The sequence below is a fragment of the Pyxicephalus adspersus genome, chromosome 4, assembly GCF_032062135.1.
Source record: "Pyxicephalus adspersus chromosome 4, UCB_Pads_2.0, whole genome shotgun sequence".
In the NCBI taxonomy this organism is placed as follows: Eukaryota; Metazoa; Chordata; class Amphibia; order Anura; family Pyxicephalidae; genus Pyxicephalus; species Pyxicephalus adspersus.
Genome location: NC_092861.1, coordinates 115,202,816 through 115,223,486, shown reverse-complemented (window position 1 = coordinate 115,223,486; position 20,671 = coordinate 115,202,816). Strand labels below are relative to the sequence as shown.

At 36.0% G+C, this 20,671-nt stretch overlaps 1 protein-coding gene across 3 annotated transcripts in view; it reads left to right on the top strand.

Moving 5' to 3' along the window:
* TRIM67 (tripartite motif containing 67) overlaps positions 1-20,671 on the top strand; it is a 39,107-nt gene that overhangs the window by 4,136 nt on the left and 14,300 nt on the right. For 2 of the 3 annotated variants that reach the window (XM_072409363.1, XM_072409361.1), the window contains exons 2-5: positions 10,516-10,611; positions 12,151-12,273; positions 14,125-14,235; positions 18,428-18,581. In XM_072409363.1, the coding sequence (XP_072265464.1) occupies positions 10,516-10,611; positions 12,151-12,273; positions 14,125-14,235; positions 18,428-18,581 (484 nt within the window). Of the gene's footprint in view, positions 1-10,515; positions 10,612-12,150; positions 12,274-14,124; positions 14,236-18,427; positions 18,588-20,671 lie in introns of all 3 variants that reach the window. The other variant, XM_072409362.1, reaches the window with a different exon arrangement.

The window sequence follows — 20,671 nt, the reverse complement described above, 5'->3', positions numbered from 1 at the left end:
CTGCTTACATGACATTTACAAGCCCACTGCAGTGTAATAGAAAATATTGTTGGCATGATGTTGTGAGTTTGTCTTTATTAATTGATCCTGTGGGTTTAGCTGTTTTTTATGGGTTAGGGTGGTGCTTGTTGTGTACATCCATTCAGGGCTGTGTGTGTATGTATATTTAAAGCTCATCCCCAGAGAAAAGCATAGCCAGCTAGAGCTGGGGGAGGGTTTGGTGATACACAGGTGTGCTTATTAAATGTAACATTCATTATTTATACAATATATATATTTATCAGCTAGGTGTAAGCTACAACAGATTTCTGATTGTAAATAATGTAGGACGTCTCTTACAGGAACGTTCCATTCTGCCTTCAGATATATAATTTCAACTAGCAGATGTTATCTTTTTTTCTTTTGTCTGATGTAATTTACTTTTGATGCAATGTAAGTAATAGTATCTATCAGTAATGAATTTCCAATAGGTTGCATCACACCAAGAAAAGAATGTGTGCTTTTTGGATACCTACATATATATAATATTATTATTATTACACAGTATTTATATAGCACCATCATATTACGCAGCGCTGTACAAAGTCCATAGTCGTATCACTAACTGTCTCTTGAAGGAGCTCACAATCCAATGTCCCCACTATCTGAGAATAACCCCTCCAATTTTTGACATCATGGTCCTTTTGGCCTTATAAGATATTCAGTGGACCCATATGGGGGCCAATTTCTATGAAGCCTGACAAATATATATTAGAAGTTCTTACACCAAAAAAGGACCCCTATACATCAGCGTGCCCCCTTTAACTGGTGTCCTCAAACAAGTCAAGAAGAATAAACTACCAATAAGAATCCTATAAGATGTAGGATATCTACTAGTTTAATGATTTAAGAGCTGCGGCCAACCAAGAAATCCTACTTGAATTGCACACGATAAGTCTGTTCTTGTACATCTCATTTTTCATCTTTCATCCTACTTAACGTTTTATGAGTAATCCAACAGAGTCTTGGATATCAATTGCGGTCTCAATTGAATCCCCTGAGGAAGCTTTTTAAGCGAAACAGGTCGGGTATAGAAATATAGATTGCAATTGCTCCAATGACCCTATGTGCTACCTCTAACATGGGTTTAATATTTACCAAGCAAGTATAGAATTTACTGTGTCTAGCCAGGGTACTAGTATAGTAGATGTATATTAAGCTTAGGGCAACTTTTGTGAAATTAAATATATTTGTTTTGAAGCAATTTTCCCAGAAAGCCTTTCTTTTTTCCTTTCTTCAAATTGATATACTATATGATTCTAGGCTTGGCAATCTTAACATTGACTTTTCTGAATTGACTTTCCTGGGGGTTAACAATATTACAATAGTATCTATCACTAAATAATTCCCAATAAGTTGCATCACACCAACAAAAGAAGGTGTGCTCTTTGGATATATACATACATATACTGATACAATAGGTATATTAGATACTATTGGATAAAATAGTTTTATTATTGAATAAAATACATTGGAAAAGGAACAGCGAAGCACAACTAAATAACTTAATAGGGAGCACAACAAAAACATACTTAGCAAATCTGGTAGGCTAGTGTACAAATATAATTACAAATATACAAAAATTAATTTTAAAGGGACCTGTGCACCATTGCAAAAGTATTGTTAAAGTAAATACATTACAAGATGCCTGTCCTATCCTTTATAAGCCAGAAAAGTCTATGACAGCTCCCTTCTAATTACTTTGTTACCTAGCTGTAATGGTTACGCTGCCATTCGCCAGCCCAGTAAAAGTGTGCTTGCTCAGAAAATAACAAAATGAGGTAAAAGTAACAATGTGAAATTAAATCAGAGAGGAGCACAGACGAGGCTATCCTGATTTTGATACAGTTGTGTATATATAATAGAGTACAGGTAATTATAGGCATTGTATTGAAATCTATATTATACCTTATGTGATTAAAAATTCAAATATAGCAGCCTTAACTGAGATAAGGATGATTCTCTAAAACATTAAAATCATAATAGGCATTGGCCTGATTTATCAAAGCTTATCAGACTATCATGGGTGAACCTGAGTGATCCAACATGAATCTAGTCCAGGATTTAAAACATTTGCAATATAACAGCAAATTATTTTAAGAAATTAATTCCAGGTTTGCTGGATCACTTCGGTTCTCCCATGATATGATTTCTTCCCCAGTCTTGGAGTGCTTTAATAAATCAGGACTATTGTGTATGTATGTCTGTCATACTGCAAAGCATTTTCCTTTAAAATATTTATGCAGTATCACAATAATGTAAAATATTATAAATATAAATATTTGTATATATTCTAGGAATGTATAAAATATTTTGTAATATTAACTTACTATTCATCCATAAAAGTAACCTATAAAGATGGCTATTACCTCTCATTACTCAGGCTTGTCCCTGGCTAGCGCACACAAGTGGTCTCCATATATCAACCATGCCAAAATATTGGAATATGGTATATATGGTTTAATGGTATACGATAATGTGATCATTATCAGGATCTGTGTACTTATCATTTATTAGTCACAACAAGCAGTTGGCAGCTACAGCTAATTAGGATTTGAAAGATATTTTCTTCTCTCTGCCTGCTTTTCCTTCTCCAAAAGACTGTGCAGATTGTATTTTTGTACTCCCATATGATCCTTACAAATACATTTTGTTTTGGTGAATACTGAACATGCACCATCTAATGCAATATGTAGCTTTGACATGTATCTATCATGTCTGAAACAGAATATCATTGTTTAAGTGGTTTTGACAGCATTTTTCAGATATTGCCAGCCCCCAGCCCTAGCTGATGAGGCATCTAACATTTCATGATATTGCATCAGATTTCCTAGGTGCTGCCAAACTATTATTCATCAGTGTTCTACTCATCATTATTGGATTCAAAAATTAAATCAGTAACTGAAATACCATTTTATTGCAACACTTCTGTAAAAATGTGTTCTGATGACTGTATTGACATGCATTGATGACACCCAGTCTCATTATATATATAATCCTTAATTTTATTTCTTCACATTTACTTTCAGACAATGCCCATTGCCCACTTTGGCCAATTGATTGTTATTTTGTTGATGTGTTATAATAAATATATCTCATTTAGATTCAACTAAGAAGCATGAGTTGGGCTGCGGCTGCTCAGACTTTTTTTTGGAATGTGACATTCAAACCGTCCTACAACAAAACCATGGCAGTACCTGGCGCATCTCTAACAACCTAGAGGAAGCTGCGGCTGCAGCTCTCTGGACATTTTTCTTTGGTGACACAAGCGGGTATTAAACTCCTATTTACTGGGAATACCCTGCAAAAATCACCATATCGGATTCCCCCATTATTTTGTATTTTCTCCCTTCATATCCTCCTGTGATCAAGACAAAGGAATACATATACAGCACCTAAAATACCACTCCTCCAATCTAATACCACCTACTGACCCCATGATACTATACATTGTGGAGAATGTTCGGCGTAGTTAAGCACAGTCACCCCTGAGGAAGCCCAATGAGGGCGAAACGCGTCAGGTGTTAAAAGTCTGCAAGCGTTTAAACTATCTATCATCTCACGTACTCTCGCGTTGGCTACTAGCCACTACGTGTATCACGGACAACAATCTATATCTATGCAGTAGATGATAAATGTCTAGCAAAGGTATCATTGTTTAATGTTTTGGACTGGAATTACCAAGGTCCCAAACAAAATACTATGCCTAATATTGTAACTGTGTGATGCTATTTGCTAAATATAAGTATTATTGCCAAAAAACCCTTTCTGTTTCTCTTTGCCTTTTTTCATGTAACTATTCAAGTAACTACAACAACCTTTGTAGTCTCATATTCCCACTGATATCAATCTACTATACTTTGTCCAAAGAAAACAACTAATTTCTGACATTAGTTTAGTTACCTCTTGATGGATGAGTTTCTGTATTACATAATAATTTTCTCTTAAAAATATCACATTCACAAATATAAGACTTACTTCTCACATTTGTTTTAAAGAGCTAAACGTTCTATGCCGCATACAGACATCTGATGGGTGTCAGATGATTGTCAAAGGAAATGATCTTTCATTATTATTTCTAGGGATAAATGAATAAATGGGGACTGTACACACAGCAACACTCTGTTCTATTGAGTGATAAATGGGGGACGTGCAAGCAGCACCTCACTGTGCTCTCTTCTATATCTAATGCGCAGCAGGCATTTGCGATCACTTATTCATCAGTTCTCTGTGGCGGATTGATGAATGACGTCAAGGAACTGTCTGATTTTTCACCCAAGACAATTGTTTGTCTCGGGAAACTAATATACGATTTATTTATGTAGCTTTAGTCTTACTATGTTATCTTTAGTGTTACTTTATCACCACCTCAAATGCCTCCTTTACCTGCTGTCACATTGAAATGATTATCACTAGGCAAGAGCTATTAGTGGGAGTAAAAAACCAGTGCAATAATCTTTTGTGATATACCAAAATAGAAACAAAAAGTGAGAAGAATTCTTTTGATAGTTGTCACTGAAATATGTTTTGAGATTGGGAGATTTTTGCTTTTAGCAAAAACATGAAAAACATTACAATGTTCCTCCACGTTGTATTTTCAGGATAGTGGTCAGTAGGCAGGTCAGAAAGTGAGGAAATACTAAACCTTTCCTGAAAACTAGAAAATGGGCTTTAACTAGACTTCCCCTTTATATGTGACAGGATACCAATATTTTTTCAACTGTACATAGTATTCCTGTACTTTCTACTACTTCCTAAGCTTGTCTAATTGCTTTAAATGCCTTACTGCTACACAAGTACGTATTCTGTAGTGAAATGATCAAGAACCTCTACATTTTTTAAAATGTTTTTTTATTCTTTCAATCCAGACTATAACAATACAATAACAAAATCAAATTATTTGTTTTAACTAATCATACACTCATCAACAAAGTTTCACGTTATTGAAGTTATACAGCAATAACTAAAATATGTTAGAGCCAAAACAGTTTGTGCAATAAATGTTATTTCAACAAAAAAAAAGTACATAAGAAAAAAAATCTGGGGTGTCGGGTAAGACATTTTCTATATATAAGTGTAGAGGAAAACTAAGAATGAATAAGGAAAGGAGAAAGTTTGGTAAAACAAGAAATATAGAAAAAGAATAAAAGGGAAAGGGAGGAATAGGAGAAAGGATTGTGAGAGCACACAGTAGAGGCCGTATATTCATCATTAGTAGGATTGGGTGAACCTGCAGTAGTGTCTTGTTGCATCAGAAGAGATCTAAATTCAGATGTGTAGGTAAACTGCATCCAATAGAACCAAATTTGCATGAATTTCCTAGGGTTCCCATCATTGGCAGATACCAAATCAAGAACCTCTAAAGTGCCTGTCTCTCCTAACCTAAAGTATTCTTATTATAACGGCCATTTCTATCCCTAATTCTAAGACCCATTAATGTTTTCACAAATCTGTAGGTATCTTGTGATTCAGATGGCACACATGTAAATCTTGAAGAACTAGAGCAGAGGTAGGCAAACTCCGGCCTTTAGGATGGATATGGCCTAGCCAGTATTCCAGTCTGGCCTAACGCCCCCCTAGTTATTTATTGTTGGATCTGGTCTAATTGAATTGTCACGTTATCCCGAGTTCCCGCGATATCGAGTTCCCGCACAGTAACCCCAATTACTATGCCTAAAGAACAGAAGCAATACGCTGCTACCAGTCTCCGGAAGGTTGACCTCGAAAGTTGTGTCTTCAACCCCGAATGGACTGACGAATTATTCTTTGTCCAACGCGGCAACAAAGTCCTGTGTTTAGTGTGCAACGACACCAACAGCACTTTCAAGCGGTCGAAGCTCAAGGGGCATTTCAATGCCAAGCATGCACACACGTACAGAGATTACACCCCGGATGAGCGGAAGACTGAGGCTGCTCACTTCCAGTCACAGTTGGAAAAAACCTTTCCTTGGACACCTTGTTTCTTCTGGCCTAGTGTGCTTTCTTGACCTCCTGAAATGGCCTAGTAGTCCAAAAGTTTGCCGACCCCTGAACTGAAGGATGATGGTGTGAGTACATAGTCAAGTCCAGCTGGTATAATAGATAGGCTCCTATATCATCTTATTGGTTCAGCCAGCACACCTTGCAGTCACACCCTATCTGGCCTAATTATGTGGTATTATAATTAAAATGTTGGAATAATTGCATCCCGAAAGCCTCCTATAGGCATGATGTCACACGTATTTAGCCCATGTTTTGTGAACAAGTAGGTACAATACAGGGGTCAATGTCACACAGAAGACATGAATTAATGACCACTTCTTAGAAGTCAGGTGATGCTCTTCGATTCAGATTCCATTAGCTCATTTATTTCTCATTCTTTTACCTTGGGAAAAACTGCAGACGGCTGTTATATTACAGCAGAGAGACAAATCAATATACCATTAATGTGTTTAATTAAAAAAGGAAAAAAAAGCTTGATATGCAAACTTTAGGAATGATATTGATAGTGAGCACTTAAGGATACATTATGCCCAGTCAAATGCATTATGAATTATGATAATACAATCTTGAGATGACACTATTGATAATTGCTTCTTTTTTTATTATTTAAAATTCATGTTAAAATTCTGAAATGTTGTGTGATTTTAGTCTTCTATTTTAGTGTGATTTTAGTTCCCACTTGCATATATATATCTGAATTTAAAAATTAAATTGTGTATTCTTACTCAGCATCAGATAATTTAGGTAACCAATCACTATCGTCACAGTTTATCCAATTAAAACACTCCACTAGAGTCCCACCAGTGGTGGACTTGTTAGAACACTAGGGGGTCTATTTATAAAGCAGCGAATTTGACATTCACTGAAACAATTACTGGTGGAGAATATTCCAGTGTGTTCTCTTTAGGGTCATTGGGCTTGATTTATTAAAGCTCATTAAGGCTGAAAAAGATACACTTTCATCAGTGAACCTGGGTGATCCAGCAAAGCTGGAATGGATCTGGTTCAGGATTCAAAACATTGCTTGCAAATAGTAAAACATTGCTTGCAAATAGTAAACGACTTTGAAGAAATCCATTCCAGGTTTGCTGGATTACACAGCTTCACAGATGAAAGTTTTTTTTTCCAGCCTTGGGGAGCATTAATAAATGATTCTGATTACTCTCTTCCATATAACATATAATAATTTATTCACAGAAAAATCCATATTTACTGTTCTAGGTGTACTCTTCTTTATCGTTTTTGGTGATCCGACTTCTGTTTTTTATCTATCATGCTCAGAAGAGCCATTCTAATGTTTAAACTTTAACAAATTTGTTCACCTGACTTTTTGATTATGAATTAAAAAATGATAATTTTAAAGGCTGTTTTAGGGTATTAATATATATATATATATATATATATATATATATATATATATATATATATATATATATATATATATATATATATATATATATATATATATATATATATATAAAAATATATATAATTTTGTTTGTATGCCTCCCCACCCACCTCACACATTGTTCACAGCAAATCCCTCCCTGGCCATTTCACCACTACAGATCAGCACAGTACTGACACATTCAGTATATTATTGATGTACTAGAAACCTGTCCACAGGTATACAACCAGTATCTAGACTATTCATTACCTAGTCCATGAGCAGCAAAATGATGTAAAAAGTTTCAGTTTGTACCACCTGAGATACTTTTGTGATGACTAATGTGAGAGATGCAGGTATGACATCCACTTTGTGTACTATGCCATAGAAAAGATCCACAGAGGTCAATCATTGCCATACTGACACAACCAAAACTGTGGACATGATCTTTACTGTACGTGCCAAACTAAAGTCAGCAGATACATAGCTGGTGCTTCACTAACACATCAGGAATTGTGTCCACAGATGCACAATATACCTTCCTAACAACCACGAACATGATCACACAGATACAATCAGCACCATACTGAAAAAGCTACAATTATCCACAAAACCCAGAATATATTTTGACATAACCAGTACCACATAGTTTTTTAAATAATAAAACATATAGTTAATATAAAAAGTAGTAGATGCTATCGATGTGTCATCTACGCTGCAACAATCTATGTAACACATATGCATAGGTGGGAACATATTCTTGAATGTATAGAGGGGCCTATGGATTGCAGTGCACCCTAAATCCAAATGTAATTTTTATTAATATTAATAGAATATATTGAATATTTTAATGAATTATTTGGGTTCATTTTAGCAGTAGACCATACACACAGTGGCCAATTTTATCAAGATGTGACAATGGCCAGTGCATGCAGTTGGCTTCCCACTGTTATACCCCCATTCCCTCCACACTCTTCTCCTGCACATACTGCTCACTGACATACCCTGTGCATTCCCCTCCTACATGTACTACACCATTAAACTCCCAGCCCTCCTGTCCCGTAAATACTGCTCACCTCCATAACTTCTAGCACTTCTTTCCTGCACATACTGCCCACTCAATGTAAACTGAATGGACTGCTTAAGCTACGTACACACGTCAAATTTTTCTCGCCCGATAATCAGCTCAGGGTGGATATCGGACGAGAATCTGGCGCGTGTACAGTCCGTGTCGTTCATCGTCTGTGGATCTGTCCTGGCGGATCCACGGACGATGAATGGTGAGCGATCCTAATGCAAGGGAAGGGGGAGAGCGACGGAGCGGCACCTTGCTGCGCGCTCTCCCCCTTCCCTTGCCTCCCCTTCCTCTCCATAGAGCAGAACGTGGTGTATGTACATCACTCGTTTATGCATCGTGCGGTTCTTATCGCTGGAAAAGATTGTGAAAGATCCTTTCCAATGACAAGAATTGCACGTGTGTATGCGGCTTAAGGAAGGCTTTTGATATAATACAATGTATGTATATTGTATTATATGAATATTGTAATATTGTAGAGTGGAAGGCACATGGCCATCTGTGCAGTTGGACAATAATGGAAATAATCTGTATTACATATTTATTTTTTCTTTTTAAAAAAAACATTTGCTTTTAGACAATGAGGTCCTAAAACAACACTGATACATCATTCTTTACCCCAGTTTTTTACCACCTACATTTTGTGACTAGATCAAGCCAACAGAGTTATCATCAAGACTTCCACAAAGTGATCTTTGTAGCATACCTGTAAATTATCTCAACAAATTGAATCTCTAAACTAAAGGTCACAGCTTAATAACACAGCTTGCAAGAACACATGTACTAATTAGAGACTCTTCTACCCTTTCATTGTTCGCTTTGATCGTTTCGGCAACCTCCTCTTTAGTCACACTTTGTAAATTTGGATTTGTGTACAAGATCTTGTGTCTCAGAAATAAAACATAAATGTAAATATTTATGGACTGATTTTAGCAGCTTCAGAAGTGGCAGAAAGATGGCAAGGAGTGATGGATAGATAGATGGACACAATACAAACACGGCACGTCATATAGAAAGAGAGGATCTCTGATCCTCTGATTTTGTTGCATACAGAGCAACTGCACAAATGTCACAATTAATATTATTATTATTACACATTTTTTATTTATATAGCGCCATCATATTATGCAGTGCTGTACAAAGTCTATAGTCATGTCACAATAAGGAATCAGTACAGCTGTTGCATAATTTACTAACAATGTATTAGTAAACCATTGTTGCATTACATAAACCACCAAAGCACATGCATTTAACATGCAATACACCTATGTACTAATGCTTATGTGTGCTCAATCCAGGTTTGCTTGATCACCCAGGTTCTCCCATGATAGTCTATCATCTCCAGTCTTGAAGAGCTTTAATAAATCAGGCCAATTGTACGCAGACACATAACTGCATTCTTACAGTATTTACTATGCCACCATGTTGCACCTGGATAAACACCCAGGCTACCGGGTACCGTGAATTTACTAATAAGTATGCTTTGCCATGGAGTGTGCATGCCAGGGTTTTCAGAAGGGAAAGTGAGTAATAGTAGTTACCATGTCCTCCCAGGACAGGTATTCTTGAAAGGTTAGAGCCGTGTTTCCCAACCTGGGTATAGTGAAAGCTATAACATGGTCCTGCTCTCTTGCAAGTAAAATAGTTTTGGTTATTAGATTAATGTTGCATGTACAATTCTGTGTATGTAACCAATGTACCTTCTACCTTTATTTGTAAAATGTATATTGTGGTTCAAGAAATAAGCAACTAAAAAATACTGTATTTGGTTGAAGTTAAACTTTTCTTAATTTGATAACATTAGCACAGCAACATGATTAGGATAATTGGACAGCTTATACAAAAAATAAGAATAGGTTTACTTGGTAAATTGGAAAGACCAGAGATTTTATGGAACAGATGTATGTGTGGAGGTGGTTACATTTTTATTCTTAGTGATTTACATATAAGGTATAGCAATCAGCTATTACCAATTTCTTGAATACTAAAAGATGGAAATGATGTTCACACCTGTTACATTTCTTCTACACAGGCTCAACTTTCCCAGGCTTTAAGTGGAGTTTCTGATAAAGCAAAAGAAGCCAAAGAATTCCTGGTTCAACTAAAGAATATACTTCAACAAGTCCAGGTATATTTTTTTCAGAACATTGACAATCTGATTTCTGGCACATTTTTTCTGAAAACAGTTTCCAATTCTGGCACTGCAGATTTATACAAAAGATAATCCTAAATCATTCAAGCTGAAATGCAGCCTTTCCTGTGGCCTTGTACAGTTGTACATTCTTCTCTTGTGATATCTTCTTCTGATATTGCTTACAAACAGCCTGGTTACAATTTTTTAACTAAACTTAATTGGAATTACAATCTCGTGCTGATTATTCAAAGCTAGCACACTTCAATCAGCAATGTGCAGAGAGACCACTGCTTCTACACCGAGAGTAAAGGACCTTCTCTCAGAGACTGAGTCTTCAGCTCATTTATAGCTGCTCTCAAATGAAAACAAACCGGAGAACATTTATCAATCATGTCACACAGAAGGCAGTACTAATGAAAGCAGCGGGACAGATCATGCAAATTATTTATTACAAAATTATAACTTGAGTTTCTATTTTTTCTTTTCGATATAAAGTAAATCTTTCAGGATCCTTTCCAACGATAAGAACCACACGATGCACGAACGAGTATTGTACATACAGCACTGTTCTGCTCTATGGAGAGGGGAGGGGGGAGGCGATGGAGCGGCACCCTGCTGTGCGCTCTCCCCCTTCCCTTGCATTAGGATTGCTCGTTGTTCGACGTCCATGGATCCGCCAGGACTGATCCACGGACAATGAACGACACAGGCTGTACACATGCCAGATTCTCGCCCGATATCCGCACCTGAGCCGATTATCGGGCGAGAAAAATTTGACATGTTTATGTAGCTTTACACTGCAATCAAATGTAACTTGACCCTACAAACTTCTTAAATATTTTAGAGCAAAAATCTGTTCCAAGTTCAATAATAAATCTGTTTGTAACTTGCACATCTCTTACAGATGACTGCCTAGGAATTCAGACACCCAGGTCACAAATTAATATTATTATGCAGTACTTTACAAATTATATAGTCATGTCACTAGCTGTCCCTCAAAGATGCTCACAATCTAATGTCCCTACCATAGTCATATGTCTTTAATACAGTCTAGGGTCAATTTTGGAGGGAAGCCAATCAACCTCACTGCTTGCTTTTGGAATATGGGAGGAAACGGGAGTACATGGAGGAAGCCCACGCAAACACAGAGAGGACCTGCAAACTCCATGCAGACAAGGGACCTAGCACTGCAAAGGCCACCGTGCTGTCCTTAAAAATACAATACAATACAAATACAATAATAAACCTGTCAAAGTGACTTAGCTAAGATAGAGGCAGCCTGATTTGTGTCTGTGTCACTAATTTGTTTGATAAAAACTCCTTTGCCTAAAATGTATTCAGTGGATTAAAATTTAAAGGTAATTTGGGATTTAAATACCATTGTTATCTTGGTCTTTTATATGCACATTTTTTCCATACAGGAATGCTGATCCTAATGGAATGAATAATTGATTTAAATTTTCTTTTTAAATTTCATATCACCTTTGTGTTACAGTTTAGCTAACACCTCTCGCATGATTGGCTTTCTTTTAGGAAAATGGTCTGGAATATGAAGCATGCTTGGTTGCTCAATGTGATGCTCTGGTTGATGCATTAAACCGTCAGAAAGCGAAATTGCTTACCAAAGTCACAAAAGAACGAGAACATAAATTCAAGGTGAGCCGTAATATCACAGACACTGAGATAATGAACTGATAATATACCAGATTGTAGTAATCATAATATTAATTTAGTTGCATAAAATCATAAATCAAAATGCCTAAAGTCAAATTTTTCTTTTTTGGTATGTGGTAGCATTTTTTTTTTGCTTGTGTGTTCCTGATTCCAAATATTGAGTTGCAATAGAGAGTATCTTCTTATAGGGACACAATTTATGAATGTAATAAACAAATTCAAGTAGCCAAAAAGCCTAACTCCATTCATTGTTCTTCTATTTCTTTTTAGCTTTGGATAAAGCAGGGGTAGATTTTTTTTTTTTGTCTGTCACCCCATTTTAGGAAAGCCCCTCCCAAGCATCAGACTTGTGTTCTTTGGGCACATGCAGCCTCATGCTCTGATGTATGAAATTTAATAGAAAAGGTCAAAAGTTGCACATCTGTCTATAAAGTCTACAATAAATTCAGCCTCCACTTAAAAACATTTCACTGTGAATTTCACCGCTTTCCCTCCCAACCTTCTGTATCTGTAAAAATTTTAGGAAAATGTAATGACTGTATACTTCATCATTCCCCATCTCACCTTTAGCATGGACCCTTCAGCTGGAAAAGATCATACTTGTATGTGTTAATTGAATATCAGCTGCCTGGACAACCCACTTAATCTTCCGCTGGTCTTAGTTCATCTCAGTTCATCCCCTTAATAGTCACATCATAATAGTAACAGCCCTGCATAGAGTAAAATTTTACTTTATTAAAAATGAATGAAAACAACAGAAAAGCTCACATGAATTAGTGCTGCACCCAGCACTCAGAAAATCATATAAATAGTCAAGCAGCTACCTCATCAGCACTCTTACAGTCTCAAACTGGTGCCATGATGTAGATACATGTATCCACTCAATGGGCCTGATTTATTAAAGCTCTCCAAGGCTGGAGAAAATACACTTTCATTGGTGAAGCTGGGTGATCCAGAAAACCTTAAATAGATTTCTTAAAAATCATTTGCTATTTGTTAGCAAATGTTTTCAATACTGGAACAGAACCAGGTTTGCTGGATCACCCAGCTTCATCAATAAAAGGGGATCTTCTTCAGTCTTGGAGCGCTTTAATAAATCAGGCCCAATGTGTTTCATGCAAGACACTTCTGTAAATCCTTTGTAATCAGTAATTTAAGAAATTATATTTGGCTTAATTCTTTTATAAAATGTGTGGTAATTTGCCATTTTTACTATGATGTCAATTATCAAAGTAATATTTTTCTAAAATGAAACCAGTGCACCTCTAATAAATAAATTGTAACCCGTTAAGGATTTATTTCACTAAGTTAACCCTGGTTTAATGCTAACCATTCCCACCTTAACAAAAATGTGTTTTTGTTCATGTCTTCATCACAGAGATTTCCTCTCATTACCATACAAGAATTTTAAAAGGGAAACAGAAAGCAATAAATAAAAAAACCTTACAAGGACTCTAATGCTTCCAAAATCTGTCCAAAAACAACAAAGAAGAACATTTGGCTTTAATTTAGAGCATGTCCTAAGGGAGGGTTTCTGCCATATATTGAATATGTGTGAGCCATAGAGAAGTAATATGGGATGGTAAAAGCAGCAGCTGTGAAATATATACAGATAAGTTTGTGTTTCATTGAGAGTATTGTTGGGAGTTGACCTGGTAATATGTCCAGTCTTGGTTTGCTGTGATGTACAAGACATGTAAAGTAGAAGCAGCTAAAGACACTGCTGACTGCTGGCATTATGCTCTTGTGAGCTTTCATCTTGCATTAGTCCCACCGGTACAATATACTAATCCATTGTAAAGGGGATAATCTTTTATGTGTGTTTATTTCTAGGTTGTCTGGGACCAAATAAATCATTGTACACTGAAACTGCGCCAGTCCACTGGGTTGATGGAGTATTGCCTTGAAGTAATCAAAGAAAATGATCCCTCTGGTTTCTTACAGGTAAATGTGCAATATAATCTTTTTGTTAAAACATATTGGATATTTGCAGGTTTCTTATTTCATGTGTCTGTGGCTGATAAGGATTCTGTACTGTACACTTGGGTCTGTATGAAATCTCTGAACCTTAGGTGGGATTATTCTCCAGGTTACCTAATAAACACAAGACCTTGTTTTGCAGAAAATAATTTTTTCTGTTATATCAATTACATAGAGAAAACAAAGCTCCCATATTTGCCAGGATTGACAAAGCAATTTTTAATCTTACTAAAGTGTCATATGCTGTTCTAAGAAATAAAACAAAGCCACTTTCTCCAGCACGTCTTTAAAACTTACCATCTGCTTCTGTCCCTGTGAATGTATCCTCAAAGGCAACCTGCCATTTCTAAATTTAAGGAGTAACCTTTTAGCAGTTTATCAATTCAGTTTTTATGTCTATTTGTTTTCCTTTTTCTTTATTATATTTTTTAAAGTGGACCTAGATCCAAGAAGCAGGACTAGTAGACTCCATATCATGTCATTACACCAACTAAGTATTGCCTACCAAAATGCATGCTGGGAAATTGACATCAGCACTGTAGGCAGCCCTACCCAGTCTTCTTTAGTTCCTCATTTGGGTATTTCAATTAACACCTTAGTTTATTCACTAAACCATGAATATTCACTACTCCTTTAGTAAATGAACTGCAAATATTTTCTCAGAATACTTAAAGTGTACCTAAACTCAGAAATTTTAGATAAGTAAAAATTCCGTTTTTACTGCAACACTTTAAAAAAAAAACTGCAGCACCGCCTCGGCGGTCGAGAATAAATGGGAGCGCAAAGCCTCCTGGGATACATAAATCACGCATCCTGGGAGGCTTTGGGTGCTCCCATGCACAGAAGAAGCCTTTTCGTGGAGAAATTTTTTTTTTCAACCTACATTACCCAATTTCACACCTGGGTCGGATGACGTAGGAAGAAGAACCCGGAAGAGACAAAAATGGTGGTGCCCGGCACGCCGGGATGACGTGGGACCCAATGAAAGTGACCTCTGGATGGATCGGACTGCCCTGCAGGATTGAAGGTAAGTGGATTTTTTTTTTGTTTTAGGCACGTTTGGGTTTAGTTCTTCTTTGAACATTAGTTAGGGGTTTTCTTTGTACCAGCCAATTACACTCCAAACTCTCCACAGTTGCCACAACCATGTTCACTGCATCTTCATCGAATGGTAGCATCCTTCTTTTTCAGCCAAAGAAGAGCCAACATCTAGTCCAGTGTTCAGCTAGGGTTCCTCTGGTTGCCAAGGGTTCCTTGAGCCATGAGCAGTTTGGACCTTGTAGGTCACTTTAACTGGCACCAATGCTTTTTATCTATTGTTAAGGGTGACATTTTTCCCACTGGCCAGCAATGTAAGAGATATTACTGACCACCACAATAATATACAGTGAACTAGGGATAAAGCAATGGTTAGCAGTGGTTCCCTCATGTTTAAAAGGTTGGGAAAGACTGATTCAGAAACTAGATTCCACACTTCCCCGTCTTACATATGCCAAGAGCATACACTCCACCACGTATTTGCAGCAGGTAGTGATTATTAAATTATGTTAGTAAAAGAGAATAATCTTTTGGTGGTGGAATAGAATTGGCACGTCTCTTCTAACATAAAACTGTGCATGCTAGCAATTTCTTTCTGTCTTTCGTCCTGGCTGAATAGTTGACTTGTACTGTAAATGTTGTTTTAAGCAGGTAAGGGATCTACCTATTACATACCTACCGACAAGTGAAGAATAATAAACCAACCTTAGATTCCTATTATAAGATGTATAGGGGGAATGTGTCCTGATTTTTCTATTTGTGATCCGCATTTGATTGTGGCAAGTAACTTGCTAAACTCAATAAATGTCTTTGGTCATGTAGGGAATTTGTCTTTTCTTGGTACTCTGCACAGGAATACTTGCCATTGAATTGATCCTGGAAAGTACAGTCACCTGGCAGGGTAAACTAGGTGGAATCATAACATCAAACCACCAATAATGTTATATTTAAGGCTATATTAGGTTTTCCTGATGTCTGAGGCAAAGTATGAAAATGCAATGTCCCCCTATTAAAAAAATTGATGAGCCAAATATGTTTCCAAATACAAGCTTGACATCTGCCACATAATCAATTCAATTATTGCTAATTGCTAAAAGAACATAGTTAGAACTGAATACATCACAACCAAAGATTGTAGACCAAAAAATATTAAATATACAGCAAGTAAACCCAAATGTCATCAGATGTTCAGAGTTTTTATTCCTTTTTAATTAAACTTCAGTGAACTAGATTTTTGTAATTTTATGTAATCATCTGACAGTTTAGCATTATGATACACAGAGCACTGTTTATCCTAAAAATAAAATATTGCTTCAGGGAGGAAAAATAATTAAACTCTAGATTATTTTCTGTTGATTTATGTTTAATAATGAAATGCTGGCATATTCACCCCAGAGTAAGTCAATGGATTTATAGAAAATAACTGAAAACATCTTAATCTTGAATCAGTAAATGCCAATTAATGCAATGAGTGCTTGATTTAAAGTTCCCTAAAAGTGCACATAGATTGTATTCCAGTGTCTGTAGAGAAATAAATAAGTATAAATATTGATTAGACATGTATAAGACTATAAGAACATTAGACTGCTTGCATTGTTCATTGTTTTGTAGCACACATTTACCCAATATATATGCACAGTGTTACAAATCTGACATTTCTTGTATGTCAGCTGGCATATTCCTACTCTGGTATATTCCTACTCTGGTAAACTAGCGTGTTAAATTATTTCAAACAAAATCTAAATCCTTGTTAGGTTACTATTTGTTTATTCAATAATATTCATGATATTAACAGTGATGTCCTATTAACACATTTACTGTATTATGAAAAATTGTCATGGGAAATAGATGTTAATGATCTATAAAAATAGGTTGTATTTTTATTCAGCGATGAGGGACTAAAAACAGCTGTTTCTCTTATTTTTCCATATTGACCAAACTGAGAGTCGTGTATGTCAGCACATGCACACATTTGGGGGTTCCTGAAAACAATAAAAGCAGTGGAAAATGAAATATTAATTTTTAAAATAGTTACATTTTTTTCAAAATGTTTTAATTATTTTCTGTACCTTTATAAACTATATATGGGAGGGTTTTTTTTATACAGCCCACCAAATTAAAGCATGACTAAGGGGGAAAAAAATCACACCTACCTTTAATCCCGCACATCCCTCAACGGCGCTAGACCTCTCCTTGATCTGTTCCGGGGCCGTCCTGGAATTCTTCTTTGTCTCCCACCCAATCTTGCACTGCGCAGATGTGAGATCGGGTGACTTAGCCCACTGTAAAGGGGGAAAAAAAAGAGATCTTACTGTGCATGTATGAGATCTCTTTCCCCTTAGTGAAGATATTGCTCCTCCTTGGTTGAGTTTTTTTCCTTTTATATTATTTTGAGTCTTTATCTCCTTGATTTGCTTTAGTTTATCTTATGAACAGGCTATGAACATTCAAACATTTGCAAATTCCTAACAAGACCTAATTTAGCTTTAAAACAAGCTCCTTATTGTGGAGCAATTAATACTCAAAATTCACAAAAATAAATCATCAACTGTGCAAATTAAATTCAAATCAAATTTAATCTCAGCTAATCTCCCTATGATATTAAAACAAGGCTTGAAAGTCCATGAGTCACTCCTAGGATAGGGATTCAGGGTGAGCTGAACATTTATAGCTGAACATTGGAGGTTAATTGGCCCTTGCAGCAGTCTCTACTAGCCTATTGTAATGTGAATTTCCACTTGCAAAATTCTATTGACCAGTGGGGCAGCCTATCTTAGTGATAGGGTTGATGTCAGAGTTTGTCAATACAGTTTAGAATTTGGCCAAAAAAAAAGAAGTTAATAGAGTCTGTTGCAGATACTATACTATCGCATCGTGCAGTTTTGTTTTTGTTTTTTTTATTATTATTACTGGTTCTCATTAAATCATTTTATTTTATTCTGGTAAATTACTGATATATGACATCCGGTAAGGTACTAACTTAAACTAAAAACTTCCTCTTAAAAAGGCAACTTAAATCATTTCGTCAAGGTGCATGTAAAGTCAGGTAGACTATGCTAGGTATGGAAGTATGTGGGCTATGATTTTATTCGTTGCTAGTTTTTCTTCTCTTCTGAAGATTTCAGATGCTTTGATAAAACGAGTACAAGGCTCTCAGGAACAGTGGGTAAAAGGTGCCCTGGAACCCAAAGTCTCTTCTGAATTTGACCTTACATTGGACAACGAACCTTTGTTGCAGGCCATTCACCAGCTGGACTTCATTCAGATGAAATGTAAGGGTGAGCTCACCGCTCTTATTTGCTTTGTGTTTGAGTGCTGTCTATAAAGTAGGTTAAAAAAAAAAACATGGCAAGAGACTGAGTGTTATCATTTAACGAAGGCTGGTGCATGACTGAGGTGAATTGAAGATATTTAATGACTGACATGTCAAATACAATTTATGAGAACTTTAGTCACATTTTGCTATATATAAATTTGTGTGAAACATTTCTCTGCTAACTTGCCAACTTCAAATAACAGTCAGCTTTCAAAAGACTGCAAAGAATTTTTTTTTTTTCGGACTAGTTAAATATGATGTGTAACTGAAAAGCAGATATGGTTGTGCGCATTAATTTTATTGTATATTTTTTTAAACATTTAGGGCTAATTATTCAAAATAATGTAAGTTATGTATTAATAATGTAATGTAATATATATATATATATATATATATATATATTACATTACATTATATATACATATATGTATATATATTATTTTGCCAGTGTTGTTGTTTTGGTTTTAATCAACTTTACTAGTGAGTCTGTTTTTTTTTGTCCTATGTCCACTTGCATCCATTGATATCTCAACAAAACACTATTTTTCTGGGGTTTTTTTCTTCTAAATTACACTATGGTTGGGACAGTGTATTTCTAATTTTAGGTGTTGTATGTAGGGCTGGGTTTATACTTTTTGCTCCCCTAGGACAGCTTGATTTTGCTGCCTCTAACCAATAACAGCCTTTGATGCTGACACACACAAAACACACCATAAGAGCTGTTCTACAATAAAAAAGTGTGTAAGGATAGATGGATGAGGGAGAGAGAAGGAGAAAGGAGAGATAGAGGAAGGAAGAAAGAGGGGGAGAAAGTTAGGGAGATGAGAAAGAGCGAGAATGGGAGAAAAGAGAGCGTGAGAGAAAGGAAAATAAATGGGGTTAGAGAGATGGAGGGAGAAGGGAGAGATAAAAGGGAGAGAGAGAGAGAGAGAGAGAGAAGGAGGGAATGTTTGGGGAAAGAGAGAGGACAAAACAGAAAGAGAAGGAGAGGGGAGAGAGGGATTATTGGGAGGTGCACTGGAATACAGAGAGTAGAGTAATACCTTCAATAGAGATGTCACCCTGCACAGATCTCTGCACTGCTTGTGACTATAGTATAATCACTTTCACTACGTATTACTAAAGATCTTATTGGCTAGCAGGAGGTTTTAGTTCCAGTTTGTGCATTACCATAAAACGCTATACAATGTTCATTTATGTTCAGGCTATGTGTAATAATAAGCCTATGGTGTTACCAGCTGCATTCTATAGTTAAGTACAAGGTAGACTGAATAATTTGTGTTTTAAAATGTTATTTTAGGGAAAACAATTACTGAGAGTTAGCTAAACTGCTAAAAGATCAAATCAGTAAAAAAGAAGCAAACTACTAGTCCTATGGGTTGGCAATAGATGGCTGAGATCTATTAGCTCATCTATTAGCTCATTTGAGTTCACTAGTATTTTCTAGCAGTGCTGGGAAAGAACAGAAACATACTGTTTAGCAATAGTGAAGTAGGTGGATCCTATTCATACTTCCAAGCTTTAGAAAACCTGGTCTAATGAATAAACAAGAAGTCTGACAATTATATTTATTGGACTGAACAGCACACTTGATTCAGTGAAAGTCCCGACAAAAATGTCATGAAATGACAAACAAATATGTTAAAAAACTGACAGATAGAAAGCCAAAGCCAAACTAAAAGATCCTTTGATGGATGTAATGTTTAATGAATAGAACAGCTATATGAAATAAAATAATGTTATACCACTAGTCATTTATTTTGCCCATAATTACTTTTAAATGTAATTCTATCTTGGGCAATTAAAGAATAAATGCATGACTCACATTATACTTATATAACACAAATATAGATTCATAGCGCCAGCAGTAATTACTACTGTAACAGATGCTATAAGAAATCTTTTTCTGTTTTATGAATTTGTAATGAAGTAAACAAGTTAAATTTAAACATTCTAAATTCACATTTGTGATACACACATTTCAAATATTTATTGGCCCTAACTATCTAAGAGGCTTAATATCAAAACTCTGTACTAACAGAAACT